Source organism: Molothrus ater, chromosome 3 (genome assembly GCF_012460135.2).
Source record: "Molothrus ater isolate BHLD 08-10-18 breed brown headed cowbird chromosome 3, BPBGC_Mater_1.1, whole genome shotgun sequence".
Taxonomy (NCBI): Eukaryota; Metazoa; Chordata; class Aves; order Passeriformes; family Icteridae; genus Molothrus; species Molothrus ater.
Genome location: NC_050480.2, coordinates 52,323,584 through 52,346,097, shown reverse-complemented (window position 1 = coordinate 52,346,097; position 22,514 = coordinate 52,323,584). Strand labels below are relative to the sequence as shown.

At 39.2% G+C, this 22,514-nt stretch overlaps 1 protein-coding gene across 1 annotated transcript; it reads right to left on the bottom strand.

Moving 5' to 3' along the window:
• Positions 1 to 6,223: 6,223 nt before the first annotated feature.
• On the bottom strand, positions 6,224 to 14,852 carry LTV1 (LTV1 ribosome biogenesis factor). The gene is made up of 11 exons (XM_036381004.2): positions 14,715 to 14,852; positions 13,922 to 14,053; positions 13,244 to 13,432; positions 12,112 to 12,199; positions 11,097 to 11,217; positions 10,178 to 10,427; positions 9,377 to 9,504; positions 8,761 to 8,900; positions 8,502 to 8,554; positions 7,586 to 7,786; positions 6,224 to 6,975 (listed from the first exon to the last, which is right to left on the bottom strand). The coding sequence occupies exons 1-11, from the start codon at positions 14,715 to 14,717 to the stop codon at positions 6,862 to 6,864; spliced, it is 1,419 nt and encodes a 472-aa protein (XP_036236897.1). The 5' UTR covers positions 14,718 to 14,852; the 3' UTR covers positions 6,224 to 6,861.
• Positions 14,853 to 22,514: the final 7,662 nt, after the last annotated feature.

Genomic DNA, 22,514 nt, shown 5'->3' with positions numbered 1-22,514 from the left:
TGTGTGCATCTTTTTGGAGCTCTGACTTTTAACACAGGGAGCTCTGTGCAGAGGCTGAACTTGGTATTAAGTAGTAAACCAGGCCTGTCTTTTTCTAAATGCCTTTCCCTCTCTGCAAAGCTGGCTGGAGAAGGGGACTGTGGAAAAGGCACCCTGTGGGAGTGGGGAAGCCTCTGTTCAAAACTACTTGTTTTGAATGGAGAGAGGATGTATTTCACCCTCTGTGATAGGATAGTACAGCTATCCCTGACTCTCCTCCTGAGTGTTAATATCAGACCCCAGATTTGCTTCCTTTAAGTTTAAAAAGTATGGTTAATATTCTCTTCCATTGCCTCTGCCTTGCATTCTTACTCAATTCAAGCCAAAAAATAGAGCTGAAAATCAGAGTCTATGGAGGGAATTAATGTTCACATTCTGTTGTGCCAGGGGTGAAAAACTGAATCCCATCTGTGGTTAATAAGATGTCACTGCCTTATCAAAGATCAATACAAGAACCACAAAAAGAAAGCAGACCACAAATCTGGATTGGTGCTTGGTGGGGGAGAAGGTGGAAGAAGGTGGCCTCTTTCACAGCTTGTGTGACCTGCTTGGCTGATTGAATAGTATTAAGAAAATACTATTAAGGCTGCTTCCAGTTACATTTCTTCCCTGGCTGTTTCTGTAAGGGAAACAGGAGAAGGCACAAACTACACCTCCCTCTTGCAAGGGACAGAAATATCTTAGAGCAAGGGTTCTTATTCTTTTTTTTTCTGAGGGAAAAAGAAAACATTAGAAACAAAAGAAATTTGCATTTTTTGAAAGGCATAGGGAAGCTGGTTCAGCCCTTCACTGTCTATTGACAACACCAGACGAAGGGTAAAAAAAAGCAATGCACTCTAACAAAATACCATGGTCATGGCAGACCTCAGAGCACTTAGGAAGAACCAGAAAAGACATTATTAGAAAAGACACCTTCCCTTCTCCCTTTGCCACATTCTTTTAACTTTAAACCTTTGTGCATTTCTCTTTCTTTCCACAACTGATTTTAAAGGACATTTTACAACACCAGTCAACCAAATCAGCAGTGAATTGGCATCTCTGGATAAAATAATATCCATGCATTTCCATGTGTACTCACCTCCTCCCTAGCAAAATTACTTGTTCCAGTAAGAGCTTAAGCATCTTTTTCCTCCATCTCTGGTAAATAAGTTCAGCTCAAACACATTTTTAATCCTTCAGTAAAATGGTAGTGAATCTCTGCAACTTCATATGTGAAAGGGCAGCTCTCATGTTCAACCTTGGGCATTCATGCATCATTGAATCATGCTCTCTTTCCGATTCAGGTGAAGAGAAATCTATTACAGATTCACATTGTCTTTAAAAATATATTTGAACATTACTTGAAGAGCAGAGACACTTATGCGCCCAGGGCAGACATGACATCTACTGATTTGGCTCTTCATCTTGCCAAACACTAGCAGCACAGGGAGGGGAAGGAAAGAATTTGGCCCCCAGTCAAGCACATATGTGACACTCATCCACAACATCCAGGCTTTGTCCTTGGAGGAAATAATAGTGTTACTGGATAAAAGACTTCATATGGAGAAAACAAACACACACTTCAGTTTTAACTATACCCTTTGCAGGGGCTGCTTCTTCACAGTGGTGATTTCTCTTGCCTATAGTCTCTGTCTCAAAATGCTGAAGGGCTTGCACTTCCTGTTGAAGGCTTCCTTGGAACACTGGGTCAGCTGGGATGCAAAGAAAAACTGTTACTTATGGGTTGGAGTGATGCTTTGTTAATGATGCTTTCTTACTCAAGCTTTAAAATTACTTATATCCAGGAACAGGGAGCTGCAGCAGTATTTGTTTTGGGTTCAGTTTAACTCCTAAAGGACTTCATCAAAACTTTCAGAAGCTGTCCAAGTAAAGTTGTGGTTCAACACAAATAAGAAATAAAGGCCATTTCCAGTTTGTTCTGCTCAGGAACAGACTGGAGAGCAGTCCAAATGATGACATGCAGACAAGAACAGATTGGGTCTGTGAACAGGAGCTGTCCCATTGGACTCCCACCCCACACACCTGGTTTTCTTTCTTTCTTAATTAAGATGGAGACCAGTCTGATCCTGTTCAAGGGGCCAATATTTTCATTATTAGTTCTCTGAGTGTAGATGTATTCCAGAGTGGGGTCTCTCCTGACAAACAGCAGTGCTGCCCATCCCACCAACATCACTGAAAGAGCCACAGCCCCAGGCTGAATGGGAGTAGCTGCTTACCAGTACCTGTAACACCTGACAACACAGAAGGAAAGCTAGGGATAGCATCTGCAGCTGGAAGCACTGGAAATTTTAGGTAGACACAATACCCAGCGCCAAATTTGTATAAGGGCCATGCCTCACAACAAATAAGGTTGTAAGGTTCAGAAATGTCTCAGATTTTAGCATCACTCTCACTCTTCTGCAACAGGATGGGCAATGCCCTTTGTAAGGAACACCATGGAAGCAAGCATCAAACTAAAGCCTCTTTCCTGACTGTGAATTGCATGAGTCCATCCACAGCTGGTAAATTAAAGACCCTGTTCCTATCTTATTTTGCTTATTCCCCCTTTCTAGTTCTCAGTTATACTCTTGATCTTAATAATTTCTCTATGCTGTCCACTCTTTTTCCATAGGAATTAAGCAGATACTTAAGCAAGGCACTTTGGTTACAGCTCAGCTGGATTAAAACACACCTCATTCTACAAAAACACACACTTCCCAAACCTCATTTCCCTTTGAACCTTCTATGACTCAGGTCCTTACCTTCTGTTTTTAGACATTTTTGACAGCAAACTTGAGATGAATATTCCTCTGCAGTATTGGAAGTGCAGCAGACACCTGTGCCCTGCTCACTGAGGAGCAAACCAGTCCTGCATCACCAACGCAAGGAGAGCCACCGTAGGAGTTGGATCTCACACCAGTCATGGTGACACAAAACTTCTCACCTCTCTTACAACACACATCTCTCTCTTTTCAAACTATTTTGCTAGATAAAACCATTATGCTCTTCACGAATCTTGAGATACCAAACATGGGACTACTAAGGCAAAGTAATTGCACCTTTGTCTTGGTTCTTGCAGTCACTCCAATTTCAGTGTATTTTTTGTTTTGTTTGGTTTTTTCTTGCCAGATCAGGTTTTAGCCCTATTGTAGAGCTGATCTGATCTACCACAGAGACACAGGATCAGTGACACAAACTGAAGAGCAGAAGGGTATGTGCAGAGCCCCACCCCTTGCAGAAAACCCCTGCATTTGGGTTGTGCACCGGCAAACTGTGCAGTCATGCATTCAGTTTGTAATCCAGAGATCAGGGAGGTCAAGGGGAATCTTTTCATTCACTTCAGCAGGCTTTGGAACAGAGCCTGGTGCACACATTATGCTGTCAAAGGGACTACTTATCAGGTGGTTTATTAGTCTATTTTTTCCAAGAAGACTGAAATAACAAATTCAACCTAAAATCCTGGAACAAAAAAGGAAGCTGCAAGTTAGTAATTTATGCCTCACCAAGAGAAAATACATTCTTTTGAATTCAGTGTATAGTAAACATGGTTTTGGACAAGCAGGTAAATTAAGACAGTGCAAGACTGAAGATGAATTCACAGTGTGTCTGTGCAGGATAAATTCTCTAATCAAGTTCACTAATGAAAGCAGTTACTAGATAAGTTGCTGTTGAAATTTGTTCAACTCACTTCTCTACCAGCAGTGACCTCCTCCTTCCTCAGTGTTCATTACCCATTTCAGCTGAATCCATTGAAATTCCCATTAAAAAGGAGCAGTTTTTACCACAAAGTATGCAAAGTGTTTTCCACGGGTTGTAGAAGGAGCCAGACCTTGACTTCAGGCAGCTGTGCAAAATGCAAAGCATGCAAGAGCCTCAGTTACACAGCACAGGATGTCATGACTGTGGCAGAGTCGGCACTTGGACAGGGCTCTTGCTGGAACAGTACTTCATTGTCAGGAAGGGACATCTCCATAGGATTACAGAATATCCTGAACTGGAAAGGACCCAAGAACTATCAAATCCAACTCTCCTGTTGCATACCAGGGTTCCCTTTTGCAGAACTCCCTCCTCATGTATCCAGCTCCAACAAAGCACAAGCTCTCCTTTGCTGTGACAGGCAGCATTCTGTTTTCCACATGACTGCTCAGGTATGTGCTTTCACAATGACATCACAGTTGGCTGAGGAGATGGTGGAACAATACTTAAGTTCATCACTGCCTAAATTCAGGGCAGGTGACCTGCACCCACCCACATTTATGGTTTGGATGTCAGCTAGTGGATACCCAGCAATGGCTAAGGTAGAAAGTGTCATGCAAAGTGTGGCACGATCTTCATTATTAAGGTGGAATGCTTCCACGATATGCTAAACAGCATTACAAGACGATCTTAATTTGTAGATGTTAAATTTGTTGAGATTTGCATTTAAATCACCTTTTTTTTTTTTTTTTTAAAGTAGGTGTTAAAAGTTACATGGAAAGTAGTTTCAGGCCCTTTAACTCAAAAGACAATCACACTCATTTCAGAGCAGGGACATGACTTCTATTAAACAAAAACTTTAGGAAAACATCAGGTAAAAGAGAGTCCTTTTCATTTGACTTGCAACCTACAGAGGTACTTCATTAAATTAACTTCTGTAAGGACTTCTCATGTAAGTGCTCTTTACCTCCTCTTGCTAAAACAAAAGAAATCCTTGTCTTGCTAAGCAGATGAATGACTGCTTTTGTTTTTTACCTTTTCCTTGGGGTTTTACTACACTCCGAAGCACTCTTAAGGTTACTGCAGTGTTTCACTGATTACAAGAGGAACAAAGCAATTCTGAAATCTTTTTGACTCCTTTCCTATTGCCTCTGTTTAAATGTCTTTCCTCTTTTGTTTCCAAGCAACAGCTGCATCTGTCCTTATTCCAGACTACACTCATTTCAAGTGCCTTCCTCTGCCTCCCCCACTTCTTTATTCTGTTCTCATCCCCTCTAGATGTTTGTTTGTTTTCCCTTTTGTTTTTATTTTAAAGAACTTTAGGTATAAGCACAGTACCACTGAATCAGTGATAAGAAACCTAGCAAAGAATGTGTGCACTGGCTTTAGTCAGACTGTCCTTTTTGGTAAACCACAAAATCACATTCCACCCCAAAGCACTGAACAGCATGTTACTTACTTGTTCCATTGAACTTATTTCCTGGTATCTGACTCACCTCAACAGACTTGGTTCTCAGATTTCCTTTTCTGTTTTGTTGTCAGGAGTCATGAGTACTGGGTGGTCAGTGTTCCAGTTACCACAGAGTCAGTGATTACACAATTAGCAATTAAGACACAGGCAGATCCCACTTAAGCTTGTCAAACACATGAAAACTAGTACAGGCATCAGCTAAAGGAAAATGCTGAAACCGTTTCTAATCGTACAGATTATTTCTATTGATTCTGTTAACAAACAATTCTAGAAAATGAAGGCTTAATCTAGATATGTATACTGTACATGATACTTTAATTTTCTGAGCAGCGATCAAGACTTGCAGATTCAGATGCCTCTTTATTCCCTTCTCCAAAATCATGATACTTTACCAATCAAAATATATTATAAAAACTTTCTTCCAATAAAAACAAGTATTTTGAATTTTCTGTACATTAAAAATTTTTATCAGTCCCGGTTAGCTTGTCTCCACCTAGTGTTCACAAAACTACGGAAGGAATATTGAAGATGCTTTGAATTCACCAGTAGTCAGGCCACTGCGCTGAGGTATTGGTCACCATGTCCCTTCCAGTAAAAAGGTTAACTTTTCACATAAAGGCAGATTGTCTGGAACATACAGACATAAACCTGATGGGATTTTTTTATAAATACAGAAGGATTCAGGGCTGACTACAAATCCTATTCATTTCACCCACACTATGAACCAGTCACTATCAAAATAATTAATGTTCACAGTATCAACATTTAAGTTCACACCAAACCTACAGATTTTGGCCCTCAGCTCATCTTTAGAAAGTTTTTATAACAATAGTAGTGGGCATTAAGTTTGTATCCCAATTAAACCAAGTCAAACACAAGACCTGAGGAAGGGTATTCTAGAAACACCAAGATGGTGACTATCTGCAACACACACTTTTAATCCAAGTATCTGCTGTTTGCCTGCCATCCTACTCAGACTGAGTACTTCCAGCAAAGCCAATTCCAATGGCAACAGTAAAGGTCACTGACAACTGTAACTGCAACACTCCTTGTGATAGATTTTATTTGCCAGGAAACGTAAAACTCGGATTAGGTAACAGTGATGTCTAGCTGCAAAACAGCTTTTCAGACACCTTTGTTTACAAAAGGCTCCCATCATAGTACCAAAACAATAAATAATCCACCCAAAAAAAATCCCAAGGAGGAGTGGGTGTAAAATCCTTGACTTACAAAACTGTATCATAGCAAGGAACTATATTCAACCATCAGTATAAGAGAAAAGATATAAATGAAAATACTGTTTTGTAAACTGAAATAATTTAATAGAAGAACCTAATCAGATCAAATCTGTAGGATTCTGCTGCTTTGTTTAATACATTCAACAAATATATATAACTCCGTTCAGTGATAACTTGTAAGAAAAAGATTCATAATTGTAATACATTTCTACTGTAATGAAACTTTGCAGCAATTGCCATGTCACTCATGACAGAATAGCTATCACCAATACATTATTTCATATGGAGTCAGAAAAAAATGACAAGTTACTGGGTCTAGTTACAGCAAGATTTGAACAATTCCCCCTGAGCAGGACTGGCAAAGGTTTGAGTTAGCAGTTCCCTTCTCAACATAAATGAAAAATTAGGGATGTTTCCACAATAAGTTTCTCAGTTTCATCAGGACAGCTTCAGACCTTGCACATTTTGTTTCAGATTGAGCAACTCTTTCTCTTGCCTTGTTTTCTCCTGTTTGAAGGCCAGCTTGTTGGCTTTCTTCTCCATTCGGCGTTCCTGTACATAGGAATAATGACAAATTTACAAAACAAGAATTATTATGTAAAATCAAACTATTCCAATTAACCCTTCTAGATCATGAAGATAAGAGCAATCTGGACAATAGCATTATTTATGGCACTAATTACTGGTAGTCAAATTAATGCATGTACGACCAGGGTAAACATCTTCAGTTAGCCAAAGCTTCTAATATGCTGGCAATTTCTGTTCCTACATAAAACAGCTAGGATTTCACTGTGGCAAATTAGGATTTTCCACATTCCTTTCAGATATGATGTTTCAGATCACACAAAGTGAAAAGTAACTATTTCCTTTGCTACTCTAGATTGTAAGGAAATCTGATGATCCTTCAGCAGTTGTATCTGCTGCAGTAGTGGCCACAGTAACAGACCCAAAGTTTCGATACTGGAAATCAGTAAGACAAAAGTGTGATGTTACTTTCTTTCCAGTAGATTTTTTTTTTAAAGAAGCAATAATTAGGCCTTTGAGACCAGGAAGATTTTCCCATTACCTTCAGACATGACAAGTGAGTTTTAAACAAAGTTTGTAAGACAGAATTCAGGTAACATAAAATGCTCTGCAAGGTTTTATTTGCAGTCAGGTGTACCTTTCGCTCCTCTTTGATTGCCTGTTTCCTGGCTTTGCGATCCTCTTTGCTCTCATCTTTGGAACGAGGCTGTGTTGATGCTTTTGGCAGGTCACTGCCATTTATCATTTGCATGCGCTCCACCTGCTTAGCAGTGAGACCTTTCTGAGGCAGAATGTGTAGGGGAATTCCAGTCTTCTGAGAAATTTTTATTGGTTTGGGCTAAAATAGAGAGTGCATAGGAATTAGTGGCCCCTAGTTTTCTCTCCGAGAAGTGCACATGGCATTGCCTTATCAGTGTAAAAACTTCAAATCCAGATTTAACAGTAATAAATGTTGTCTCCTCATACTGTTTAACTCCCCCACAAAAACACACATTAATCCCAAAGTAAAAAATCAATACATCTGTGAAAAAATCTGGCCTTCCAGAACAAGAAAAACATTTTTCCCTTCTATTTAAATATTACTGAAAAAATAAAGAACTCAAGTAGTCACTTAATATTCCTTTATAAGCTTGCAAGAAAAAGGTTTCAATTCAAATTTGGGAATATCAAGCTGTGCTCTAATGCTGGGGAACATATGAAAGACCAAAGAACTAGAATAAATTGTTCCAGACCATAGGAAAATAAACCTGAGCAAGTATGTGGCTGTGAGACACAGATTATACAAATCTCACAGGAGTCTCACAGATAACAACAAAGGAAATTCCTTGCTCTCTTTCTGACTAGCTATTACAGAAACTTTTAACTGACTCCATTTTCCTTCTAATAAGAAAAAATTTATCCAAACTCTTCTTTAGTGAAGAAATAATACCAGAGCCCTCCCCAACCCTCATTTCTGCTCCCTGTCTTTTAAAACAGATACCCATTGAGAAAACAAACACATTTATCTCAAGTTTTCCCAGTGCTGTTCATCAGAGTAGGTTTAATAATTTTACCTTTGATGGCTCCTTAATAAGTGTTGGATGATTATATAAGTTTGAATAGGTACCTAAGTCACAAAGAAAAAAGAAAGTAGTCAAGAAAGGCTTGCAAATAGCAATTATGAATTGTACTGCTACTTAGGTTTTGGGAATTTCTCCTGTTGTGCTCAGAGAATAAACCATTTTACCTGAAGCACTGCCAGGGAAGTTCTGAAATCACCCATCATTTACTCTGAAATCCTAAGAACAAATAAGCAAACTCCAAAATACTTACTCAAAATGGATTCACAATCCCACTTTTCTTTTGGCTCCTCAATAACTACAGTTACTATTTCTTCCTTTTCCTCCTCACTTTCTTCATTGACAAGAGAGTCCAAATCTTCATCAGGTTCAAGAGCATCCAATTTCACACAACTTTTTCAAAGTTCAGAGAACAAAAAAATGTTTTATCTCTTATTGAAAATGTATAATTATGTAAACCCAGACTCCCTTAAGTCAAGCCCCAGACCCAATAAAGCTATATCTAATGAAATTTGCAGCAAAAATTAAGTTCCCTTAAGTAAGTCTCCTCAAAATAAACTAAAAACATTAGGACAAAGACACAGTCAACAAAAGAAGTATTTCTGCTTTTCAACAGGATGAATGCCTCTAAAAGATACTGCTTACATGAAGTTCAACACAATTATACAAAAGGAGCATAACCTACTCAAACCAACAACATTCCTCCACTTAATTTTATCATGCAAATGGATAATACTCATATGCAGCTGCTTTTATTGTGGGATGCAATCTTTTGAGTACATGAACTTGAAACAGCACACCCAGAACTTCCATATAAACAGGGGATTACAGAACTACTTATGTGAAGCAGTACTTCTGGGAATACATACTTCTTTGCTTTCTCTTTGTAGTAATCATCCAGGACTTCCTGCAACCGAGCATTGTCTGTGTTAATGTAGCCTTCTAACTCCACGTTATCTAAGGCTCCAATCTCATCTTCATCAAACTGTTCATAGAACTAAAATAAAGAAGTGGATATCTTAAATTAGACAACATTTGCCATGCAATTGCTTGATAGCTTAAAGAGCCACACATTTCTTTTTATTTGGCTCTTTTTCCTCTCCCCTTGCATTTGCTGAACAACTGCTAAATCTGTAGCAGGATTTCCTCCTTACTGACAGTATTCTTTCCACATGGGACTCACAAAGTTATCTTATAATAATGTATAAACCAGCTTCTAAAAAACATCTTTTTATTCTGATGCATTATTTCAATCTATGCCTTAAGAAGCCTGTCACTGCTCAGAACAAAACTTACACCTTATTTCCATGCTCTGTTCCTAAATGTATACTTCACCAGGGACCTGTAAATGGCTTGCTGTGTTGCACTGAGCCTCTCAGACAAAATGTAACACTAATTACAAATGCTCATACAGTCATTGGAGTAATTTTGTTTGCTTCACATCAGTGCTAGGCCTTGCAACAGCAATTAACACTACAGCCTAGGTGACACAAGCCTCTAAATGTACCCAGTATTAAATGCAGAATACATGCAAAGATCTGTAGCTTGATGCCCTGACTACTAAAAGCAGTAAAATCTGCACAGGTATACAGGACACTGCCTGATGAAATGAATCAATAGACAAAGAAGCATTTAACACCCTTCACAGTTACACTCTTGAGCAGCCTCACCTTCTCAAATCTGTCATCTAACAGGGTTAACTGCTCATTCCTTCTTATCACAGAAGATGTCATAGAATATTCTGTGAAACGACTCCTGGTTTCTTCTTGCATAAAAAGGAATTCTTTTGTCTGTCCATTAACCTCACCATCTGACAAAGGACCTTCTGAATCATAGTCTTTATCAGTACTGCAGCTATCCTTCTCATCACTATCATCTTCCACATCTTCCCATTCATCTTCATCCTCAGCATCTGGTCCCCTGAACAGAAGCACAAAATGGTTTTAGAATAATACATGGACCTTTACATAGCTCTGACCTACGTTGGGTTATCTGAAACAATTCAGCAATAACAGATTTAAATCTTGAGTGAGACACTTGTCTGAGAGCTGAAAGCATTGCTAGCTGGACCATGCATCTGGGCACTGAGACCAAAGTTGTTTTCATATTCAGCTGTACATGTCAAAGCAGAAAAATATCAGCTGCATTCCTGACTATTAAAACAAGAAAAAATTCTTACTGTTCATGAAATTGTGAGAATGATACCACACCTAAGCAGATAAAATGCAGTGGGGTATCACAGAAAACATTTGTAAAGGGTTCAGAAACACCCATCAGCCTTCATCAATACTATTACTGATGTATTTTACATGTAATAGATGACAATGTTTTAAACAGTTCAAGAACACTATTATTCCAAACACTGCATATAATCCATAAGCTCAAAGTAACAAACAAAACCCACTTCTTGGATAACGTAATAAATTTCATTTTGCAAGCTGCCATCCAAGTAACACAAGGTTTTTTCAACACACCAAAGTATTCAATTGGAAATCTGAAACCACTGTGGCTTCCTACACCAACACATGCAATAGCAAATAGCATCTCTCCTATTTTACATAACAAATATTTCAAAAAAGCTCTATCTACCGCTTCTGTGGTTTATTTGCTTGCAGAACAAAATCATCTTCCAGGATATTTTCTGGATTGTCAAAGTCAAAATCATCATCAAGAGCTGCAACAATATCCGGGTCAAAATCTAGCCGTGGTCCTAGAAAGTTGAAAAAGCGAAACATAAATATTTACATCTCTCTGACATTACAAAGCTACTTTCCTGGATAAAAAACAAGCCAGCTGGACTGTTAATTTGCAGTAAGGAAAGCTTAAACCAAAGAAACACAAAATTCCTCAAGAATATTTGTAGATCTGATAGAAGCCAGGGCATGCCACCAATCTCTTGTCCAGTTTACTACTCAGAAAAAAACATTTCCCAGAGATCTTCCATAAATGCATTTTAATATAGAATATTGTAAAAGAAAAAATATCCAGGTTAAAACACCACATGATCAGCTACCAGCATTAGCTCCGACCCTAAAATTCCCTATATTACAAAAGGTTAAAAAGTGTTTCTCTGCTGCAGTTAACAGAATTGTCCTTAGCATCCTTCTGTTAGGACAGAGAGAACTGCTACAACTCCTTACTGTTAAGAAATATGGAGATAGCTGTGGAGTCAATGTCCAGTACAAATGTGGATACATAACAAAAACCTACCTCACAGCCTGTAACACTGAAATAACACTAATGAAGGGATATAAACACTACTCAGCATTTGAAGAGAAACTGAGTGAAAATGCAGTTCCAGACTCAGATTCAAAGAGACAGAATAATAAATGAATAGTATTATCTACAGTTTCTCCCTGTTATTAGTTTGTATTTGCTATGCAATAGTAAGAAATCATGGATTCACCCTCTCCAAGCAAAGCTAAAGAACTCTCATTAGTCAATTACAGAAGTAAGTCTCAAATTGAAACATGGGTCTCTGTAAGATCATTCCTCATGTCTGCTACTGACCTAGTTCTAAGCCAAAAAAACCCATGAAAATAAAAGCCCTAATTACCATCTACTTCCTAGATGCCAACTCACATCACAGAAAGGTAAAAAATACCTGAAACAGGAGCAGCTTTATTTAACAAGCCCACATCCTCTTCAAACTCTGTGGCAAATACTGAGGAAGGCAACTTAATAGATGGAGCCTTAGAAAAAGAAACAGAAAAACAGGATCACAATGTATTTGTTCTCAGCTTCTTATTTGAGCTCACATTAACAAAAATCATGCAGACACTCCTGTGACCAAAAGAAACTCAGTGCCACTTAAATGTTACAAGTGCTACATTATCTGCAGCAAATTTTCAGAGTTATACAATGATAGCTGCATAAAGTGCTAGCAGCATCAATTCTCATATTGTCAGTATTCTCCAGGTACAGAAACAGCATTTTTTGCATCTCTAAAGCTTTTTAGAGAATAGTTGTACAGCAGGCACATGGAAATTTTAAAATGTTTTTGGCTTGTTTTGGAGAACACTAGCAAACGTTTGAATTCACCCCTTTACTGAATGGCTTGTTAAAAGCTTCACAACATGCATATCTACCCTAACTTTAAACCTTACGTAGTATCACCAAGCTGTCCCTGAAAGGTACCTCTGACTAAGACTATTGGTGTTGACTAAAATGACAATATTTGATTAAATCAAACACCCTCAGCTATAAGTGACTGGCAATGGCATGCTTCACTGCTTCAAAGCATTTACTGCTTTTCCACTCCAATGTGATCCAGCATCGTGAACTTCTACAAGTTATGCCTGCAATTGAAAAGCTTGGGTTTATTCTGTCTGGCTTCTATTACATTCCCCCTTAAAAACATGGTGTGCTGATAATACAACCTGGCATATTCATAACTCCCAGAGCATTCAAAAGTTTTAAAAAACCTTAGAAACAAATGTCCACCCAAGAAAAATACACAACTTGTTCAAACAAACACCTTTGCAAGCCATCTCTGTAGAAAAAAAGTTTGTTGTGAGTACCTGAAGTGTTTTAACACTGTGCTAGAAAAATAATGTTCATCAGTAAATGCCAGCTTGTCAGCTTCTGAGTTTGTTTGTAGGAAAGTCAAGTTGGTTGTGGGTCAAAAGGATCCTTACACATAAATATAAATATATACATACACACACACAATGAATGTGTCTAGAAAATGTTAATGCTCCAAAGAACAGCGTTACCATCAGCAAAACACTACTTACTGAAATTCTCTGAATTTCATCCTCTATGTGCCCCTCACTTGTGATGACAATTCTGCTTTGCTGTCCCCGCACAGATGGGACAAGCTCAGAGGGACCAGAGGCTTCTTTGAGATGCTGCAAATAGTCATAGTCATCATCAAAGAAGACACCATACTTGCGCTGCTCTTCCCTTCTTTGCTCCTCATGCCCCTAGGAAGAGGGGGGAGAAGAAAATAATCAAAAGGAGTACATTTAGTTACTTAAGTCCATTTAAAACTTACTAGCAAAAACAAAAGCAACACATCTACTGAGTGTCTGACTGTTTAAGTCCTCTCTCCACTTCTTACCCTAATCCACAGCCAATTAGAATGTTGTAATCAGCTGGTTCCATGTCTGGGTGCTGTCTGAGCAGGACCATCGGCAACATACCCAACAGTGCCTGTTTTATCACAGTGAGTCAGGCAAGTTTCGCTGCTGTTCTTAAAATACATTTACACCTCTAATGCCAGTTAAGTCATCCTTCAACCATCAGGCAGTAACTCACAACTATGAAATTCCCTACAACATCCCTTTTTTAATAAGCTGAACTAAAAACTACCTTCTCTCAGGCTGTTTTTGAACTGTATAATTCCATACCAACTTTTTTCTCCAAGGTGTTTCTTATCTGAATGAACCTCAGTATTAAAAGCAAGTGTTTACTTTTTGTGTGGGCAGCAGAACTCTCTGGGGTGCAGTATCATCAGCAGCAAGAGGATCCCTCTGACTTCGGTGCACTAAGTGAAATGTTACTGCTTTCTTCTTCTCTATGAAGGGCTTTTTCTTCTTGTGAGGCTGAAAAAGGAAATTTGGTTAACTGTTAACAAAAAATTAAATATTAAATGCACCTTAAGAGAACCTGTAGTGTGCTGCTATATTCGTTTTAAGGCAATGCCTTATAAACATATGCTTGGAGACAGGTGGGAGCTTAACTCACCTCCCCACACGCACAACAGATATTTCGTATGTTCTAACAGCAAACGCAGCTTATTCAGCTGCAAAATGGCAACGCATGGAACAGTACATATCTGATAACAGCACACGGAGTTTAACATACAGCCTAGAAAGGAAGTCTGCAACGCACTTCATCCAAGAAACACGGAAAACTGATAAGGAAATTCATCTAGACACATCTTGCTTCGTGCTTTAGACGGCTGCTCCTAGAGCAGCAATTCAACACCAGCCATGAGGGCCATCGGCAGCACCTCTACCCAGGCACAGCTCTAACATCGACACACACCTGCGCTTTGGATCAACAAACCCACCAAGTATTCCAACCGGCTGAACGCCTTTCCTACGAGTTACCACATCTGGCCTGGAAAACACTTCCAGAAAGGTTTCCGGCTTTTTTTACCTAACAAACCACGTTACGGCCGATATAGGATACCTGGGGGCGACTCTTTTGCTCTAACCTTGTTCCCCAGGCAATTGCGAATACAGAGCACGGCACACTCACCATGGCGGTGTCCCCCGGCCGCTCCCGCTGTCCCAAACTCCACTCGCTCCCACGCGGGCCAGGCGTCAGGGCCACCGGGCTGTGCCCTCCATCTTGGGATACACCAATGACCAACGGGGGGAACCAGTTAAGCGGCCAGTCCGGCCAGGCTTGTAAGTTTTTGTTTCTCAGTTAAAAAAAACCCAACAAAACAACGAGACTTTTCTCAGACTGAAATAGTATTTTGATAAAAGAGAGGCTCAGTGGATGTTCGTCGGAGACACATTTTCCCAGTTCCCCCCCTCAAAATTGTGAGAATGGTTCGGGCCGCCAGCGCTCCCAATGGCAGAGCGCGGCGCAGGCGGCCATCGGGCAGTGCGCGTGCGCAGCAGCCGGGGCGGGGCGGGGCGGGCTGGGCTGGGCTGGGCTGGGCTGGGCTGAGCTGGGCTGGGCTGAGCTGAGCTGAGCTGAGCTGAGGGACGGGCGGGTTGTGGGGGCTGACTCTGAAGGACCGGCAGTGAATAACACGTGTTGATATTAACAGTGTTTTGCCATATTTGAGTTCTTATTTCGGATGACGAATGGCTAGGGGAACTGGGCCTGTTCAGAGGAGAGATTACTAAGAGGGAGACCTCAGCAGTGTCCATACGTATCTGAAGGGAGGGTGTCGAGTTTGGATTCAGGCTCTGCTTGATGGTGCCCAGCAACAGGACAAGAGGCGATAGACAGAAGCTGATGCACGGGAAGTTCCACCTGAGCATAAGGACGAATCTCTTTACTGTGCAGGTGATCACATAGTGGAATAGATTGTCCAGAGAGGCTGTGGAGTCTCCCTCACGGGAAATACTCAAGAACCGTCTGGACACAGTGGAGTGCCATGTGCCTTGGGATAGCCCTGCGTGGGCATGGAGGTTGGAGCAGATGATCCACTGTGGTCCTTTCCAACCTGAACCATTCTGCAGTATGACACTGTAGCTGTATAAATTTTACCTACACCATGTAGCGGAGCTGCGCAGAAACACGGGCACTCACGTACAGGCTCCTTGCTTAGAAAAAGAGAAGTATGCTGGGTATTTTAAAACCTGCTTTGTTACTTTTCAAAACAAAGTATAAAACAGAGGGGAGCAGTTTTCCCCCATGTCTTTACAGGCAAATAAAACAGTAACAAGCTAAGAAGAGGTTTTCACTGAAAATTCAGAAAAGTTATTCACACTATGTGTGTATGGATGCAGCTAAATATGGATGCATGCATTTACCTTAAAGTATTAGCTTTAGTCATATTGGGTGGGTTTCATTGGTTTTCAGTAGGTGTCACTAAAGCTCCGAAAGAACGCAGATTTTCACTCTTCTGGCTGTTTTCTGAAGTCTTGAATCTTTATCCAGTTTCGTCGCACCACTCTTGCAGAAGTGCACAATCTAATCTGATCCAATCCATCAGTTGAAATAACCCCCGTACTCGGAGGATTCAGATTATCTCTGCCTGTATCTGTGCAAAGGCTGGACTTTCCTCTGCCTTGCAAAAAGTGCCCGGTGAGTGCCTCGCTGTTGTCAGCCGTGTGCAGGTGTGTTGCACACCCCGCGGCACAGGGAGATCAGCAATGAGCCCTGCTGGACCGCAGCCTCTGAATGGATTGTTCATGGCTGCACCCAGGAGCAACAGCTCCCTCCCTGCAGTAGGTCTGTAGTGCCAACCCAGCTGGAATAGCAGAGCTGGATTTTCACAGGGTAATTAAGAAAGGAGTCACTCAGCTGTTGAAAACACAGTACTTAGCATTTATTTGTGGGGTAATGATGTAGATTAGATTACTCCTTATTGCTTCCAAGTTCCTGACATGCCTCTGGCATCCACAGAAGTGCATGTACATAGACTTGGTGGCAGGATTACACTTCACAATCCCCTAAACCTGGTACCTCCGTATCTGGTGCTGGCAGTACTGTCATTCCACACACCCCAAATCTGGTATAGGAGCATTGTGTCAGTTTGGATGTGGGAAAAATTAACTTTTGCTCTCAGCTGTTTCCTACATATAAGTTTACCTGTTAAGTCTCAGTGTTTTCTGTTTTTCTTTAATTTACATTCTGGTTAGATTCCAGATATTTAGGGGGAAGGATATGTATTATATGTTCACACAGAGATTAGGACAGGTTCCTCCCCATATCACAGAAGATTGCTAATGTATACTAGCAGTAATATATCTCTATACTTCTATAATACATCTGGGTATGAGTTTGAATCATGGATTAGCAACAATAGGCACCACATTGCCTCCTTTGTTGATACCTGAGGGTGAGTAATCTCCTGATTTATATCAAAATTCAATATTTAGTATTACATGTATATGAACTGTGTATGAGAGAGTGTCTCGGAGACTGCTGAAGCTTCTCATTTCATGCAAGCCTTACAAGGCCATCCATCCCACTGCACTCTCTCTCAGATTCTTTACAGAGACTGCTAACAGAACTCAGCAAAGAGCATCTACAGAGACTGAGGGGGTAAGTGCTCAGGTCACTAAGCCCTCCTTTTATGCTTGCAGAAGAAAAATGGTCAGTATTGAAACAGTCTCACTGTCAAGGCAGCCACTTAAAAGATAATATGCTGGAAGCACATCCTTAACATAATCATCAACTTGCCTTCTGTGTGAGGAAATTTATGTTCATTTTTTTCTCTTAGTTCTTGCAAAGAAGAAATATTTCAAAGTAATTAAAAACAAAAGTTATTGTCAGTCACTTTGAAAGTTAAAAGATTGGCAGCTGCACTGCTGTCTAGGCTAAACCCTCAGCTGTGCAGATCAGTTTTGTTCCTCTGCAGCGGGTGTATTTCCAGTGTAAATTTGCTGTCAGTGAAACTGCTAAGAAACACTTCTTGCAGATAAAAAAGGGGAAACTGGGAGCACGGGTTAGGTCTCCAAACCATTGAGCTACAACCCTAACTTTGTATTTTTAAACCAAGTATCACGTCTTTCAACACACCTCTCCATGAATACACCACACAGAGGGAATTTACCAGATGTGTTTGAAGGACTGCCAGAATAAAAAGGAAGGTTTCAGGAAAATTCTTTCATTTCACTTCCACAAGGAGGAAATTTAATTTGGCTTCTGGAAGCTCTCTGAATTTAACTCTGTGTGCCCATGTACATGCTAGAGATTCAAGAAGAAAATATTTTCAGTAAAGATTTTCTGAACAATTTTCTAGAGGTGATTTTTAAAATTTTCTATTTATATATATTCATTCATATATATCTATAATTCAAAGAGGTAAACAATTGTTTAAAGTGCTTGGAACTCTGCACAGCAGAGGATCCTACAGTACTGTCCAACTAGGCAGCACACTTTCAGTTTCCTTGTTTAATACAAACTCCATAAAACAAGCATAACATATGTACTGTATATACCCCCCAATACATTCTTTATGTTTTTCCAGCAATGATACTGGACTATATTTGTGTGTGTTTGTGTGTATATATATATATATATACACATTACATTACAGATAAAATCTCAAGAAGTAGCTATCATTAATTTGTAACAGTTCCTGGCATTCACAGATATCACACAGCAGTATAAAATGCAGTATCAGATCTGCCTCTTCTTCAGAGTTACCATATTCAATCACACTGAGCCAAGTAGCATTAATTTTATAATTGTAACATAAAATCCACCCTGTGTAAGCTGAAAAGTTGTTGGTGTTGATTCTCCACAGCCTTCCGTCTTTTGAAAGTAATGAAACATGTGGAAAGCACATTTTGGAGGGACAACAATTCTAAGCTGATAATGTTTCAGATACATTTTTTGTAGTTACCAGTAACTATTTAGTTACCGGTAACTATTTAGCAATGGGGAACCAAGGTTTGAAACTTTTTTGCCTTACTTGTCTTGAAAATGGGAACATTTAATGAAATCAAAGGAAGTTACTTAAAGAATAATTTTTTACTATTTTTCACCAAATTAATAGAAAAAATAAAGTCTACGAACTGGCCCAGTGTGTATGAATGCGTGACACTCTGTATGCAAAATTTTATTTGCAATGAATTGATGTGACAATTCCATTTCAGGTGATTGTGGCTGCCTTAGAGTCTATTCAGCAAGTAAGAATCTTGTGGCTGTACTGGACCCTTGGAAGAGCATACTGGAGCTCAGCAGCCCGCACTGCTGTGGATGTGTGATCGAGCCCTCCTTACTGGGGTCATGTCCATGCAGGCTTGCTTGGAAGAGGCAGCAGTGCAATGATTCCTACTGCTGAGCCTGTCCTGGTGTACTGCAGCTCTGGCAGAGAAATAAAGGTTTGTGATCTCCCAGTGTTTAAGGTGCAGCTGGGTCCAAAGCAAAGCACACAAGCCTTGCCATGATTTACCGTTTGAGCTTTTGTGCCGCAGAACACTGGGAAGGGACACAAACTTACCAGCTTACCAGCTCCTGTGTGCACAACAGTGTCTGTGCTCCGCAGTCTTCTTGTGCCCCTCTGATTTGCAGTTCGGTTGTAAATGGAATTCTGTTTTTTTTTTTGTTTTTTTTTTTTAGGAAACTCCCTCTTCCCCCCAAAACTTAAGAGCTATTTAAAGATTTGCATGCAATTAAGCATGTGCCATCTCCACACCCTTCCTCTGCTGCTGATACAGTCAAATGCCCGTTCAAACAAGCCATTGATATTTTTGTTTCAAACCACACCAGCTAAAATAATAATAATCCAAAATGCAGTATTTCTTTAATTCTAAAATTTGTACAAGTTTACAAATCAATATACCACCACACAAAGTAGTGAATGGGAGATATGTTTAGCAATGTTTTAACATTTTACTACATCATAACAATGTTCAAATATTGTTAAATTTGACATAGTATTGCGAGATTTTTTTTTAATATAAAGAATTTATGCTTGAACAAGAAGATACAGATAATACATTGCTCTCTTTGTTTCTATCCAATGCAATATGTAGCTTCTATAAAATATTGGTGAAATGCTGTATCTAGTTCATATGAGCTTTATTTCCATTAAAATCTTGAAATGGGAACACAAAGTAAAACAAGACCTTATTAGTTATTAGAGTTTATAAATATAAACCTGTTTGAACATTACAGCAAATATATGTTAATTTCACTCCATTTCTCCCTTTCTCTATATAGATACAGTTTCATAAGTTTTGGTGGGGTTTTTTTTTTTCAGATTTCTGTTAAATAGAAGTTTTAAGCTATTCTGGGGACTGCATTTTTTTTTTTTTTAAATCGACCTTCAAAATATTTTTGTATCATCTTTATAAAATCTTTCAGAATATATTTTTTCTTTCCATCATAATCTGTGCCCCATCAGTGAATATTGCACTGATCTTGGTATAATAAGACTACAGCTAGCAACTAATAATGGAACTAAATGTGGAAGATCCTAAAGGCAGGAGGCAAGTTTATCCATACTTGCTTTTTCACCCTGAGTATATTTTCAGTTTAGTTTACAGCAATGGCACAGATCTTAACTCCTGAAGATCATTAAAACCAGAGGACATGAAAGTGTTCATGTGCACCTGACAGTCTCATGCAAATGTAGGCATTCAGCTTGGTTTTCTTTGTCATTAAAGCATTAACAGACATGAAGACATGGGCCAATATTCTGGTCTCTGTTTAGGATGTCAGCAGTGCTCACACAGGCCTGTGCTGCCAGGTACCCAGGTGACAGTGTGGCTCTCCCTACCCTGACTCCAAGCCCTGCCAGCTGCAGACAATCAGGAAGTTTTGCTTGATTCCCAGGCTGCCAGACTGGATTAGATGTTTTTAGCCTGTTGCTGGCTGTATCTTTTTGCACCTTATGATGATACAAAATCAGGGCTCAGATTGAGTCTATAGTCGTTAAGCAACTGTTACTTTGAAACAAACTGTCTCATGTAGCTGTAGTATTGTTAGTTACAGATCTGAGTTTGAAGCATCTCTGCAGGAAACCAAGCACTGACTTCACCTGGAAGGAGTGGTCTAATTTCTATAATATCAGGGATACTTCATCCCTTTGTTTCACAGCTTTAATTTGGTTTTCAAGTTAAAACATGGGTGCTTATCTGATGTGGTTTTTCCATGTCAGCACTGAGGTTGTGGTGCTTCTCTATGAGGTGCTCAGGTTGGCCAAAGCAGATGGTGGGGCTGTCCTGCCCCACACCACATCAGTGGTCAGTGAAGTTCACCACAGCAAGGGACATGCACAACTGTAGGTAAATGATAAACACAACAAATAAATGCAGTCTGTAGAGCTACAAATGGCCATGAATACTTTCAGTGACTTTGAAGAGATATTACTTCTGGTCCTAACATGTTTCAAATCACCATTGAAACGTTATTAGCTTAAATAATCATTAGCATTTAATATTTTTTTTTTGGTACTTGTTGAGTCAACATATATAGCACAATTAAAAAAAGAAATCCAGATAGACTGTATCTGAGTTACAAAGACTAATATGTATTACCCAAAAGATGAGAGAGATGAGACACTCTAAAACCATTTCAATTTTTTATGTGAAGAAGAAATAAGGATTTGATTAAGCATCCATTCTTTTGCACCCACAGCAACATACTGTGATGTGTGATTATACTGATAAATATTATATGTGAGATAATTTCAGAAGCCACTTCAAGCTGCTCATTTTCTCTTTCTGTGGATGTAGACATACCTGACTCTGTGGGAACATAGGTATCATGTGTGTAAGGTTTGTCATATCTTGTGCATGACATTTAAATGATTCATCCAACTTGATAAAAATTATCATGCTGATCCCTCTTAGCCAACTGGGCTGTACTATACTTTGCATGAAAAGTGCTATTTTTTCTTTGCCTATTTAACATATTTTTAACTCTAGGATTATTAACTCATTAATTTCTCAGGACTTACCCTGATTTTTCCCTTCTAGAAGGCATGCAGCACCAAAGCAGGTATATGGTGTAATATTTCCAATGGGTTGTTGATGCAACTGGAAAACATTTGAACTTATCAATATAGACAACTAGGAGAAACAGCAGAAATTGACTTCAGGCTTCTTGAAGCAAACTTGCTTCACTGCACATGGTGACATACCAAATTCTCGTTATTTTTTATTGCATGGACAACACTTTACAGCTGTTGTTTTTCTGCCAAAAAATTCTGCCACAAAATTCTAAATTTCTAAATTAAATTTTTCAATTTTAAAATTTAATTTCAAAATTCTAAATTCTAAGTTCTAAATTTTGTATTTAGAATACAAAAATATTATATACAATTCTGTGTCTCTGTGTGGATACAATACACTGTGAATAGTTTGAAGTTCTAATTCTGCTACATCTTATAATAATGTTATGTAGTATACTACATAAAATTTTATATAAGTTCCCATAAAGGTAAGTCTTTTTGTCCAGTTACATAAATGGGCTTAATTAGTTCGCTGAACTGTGGGCCACGCTATGCATCTGATTATTATCAAAATAGTAAGAAATTAAAAATTAATTCAGCATCTCTACCAAGGCTAGAGTCCTGCAACTAGAAATGGCTTGGAGAGAATACTTTAAAAAAACCCCTCCAACCCCACAAGGAAGATAGGAAAAGCCTAAGTGATATCTCACCTACACATCCTTATTTCTTATGACATAACTTCAGCTTGAAGAAGTCTGAGCCAGAAGTTGTATCCTCATCTTTGTGTTATTACTCTTAAAACAATAAGGTTGGGACGTGACTTTCCATCCATGGTCCAGGCCTAGTATAGAGGAATGTCTTCTTGCAAAGTCAATTTTTTCACTTCATCCTAAGAGTTTAACTAGTTTGCTTGTGTAAGCACTACCTTGGCATGGTGGTGGAGCTACTGTCTTATATAAAATATT

Excerpts from the sequence above, each read along its gene's own strand:
- LTV1 (XM_036381004.2), bottom strand. Across the intron at positions 9,505-10,177 it reads TAGATGACAGATTTGAGAAG|TTCTATGAACAGTTTGATGA; the intron begins GTGAGGCTGCTC and ends TCTTTATTTTAG. Across the intron at positions 8,901-9,376 it reads TACAAAGAGAAAGCAAAGAA|TTGTGTGAAATTGGATGCTC; the intron begins GTATGTATTCCC and ends ACTTTGAAAAAG.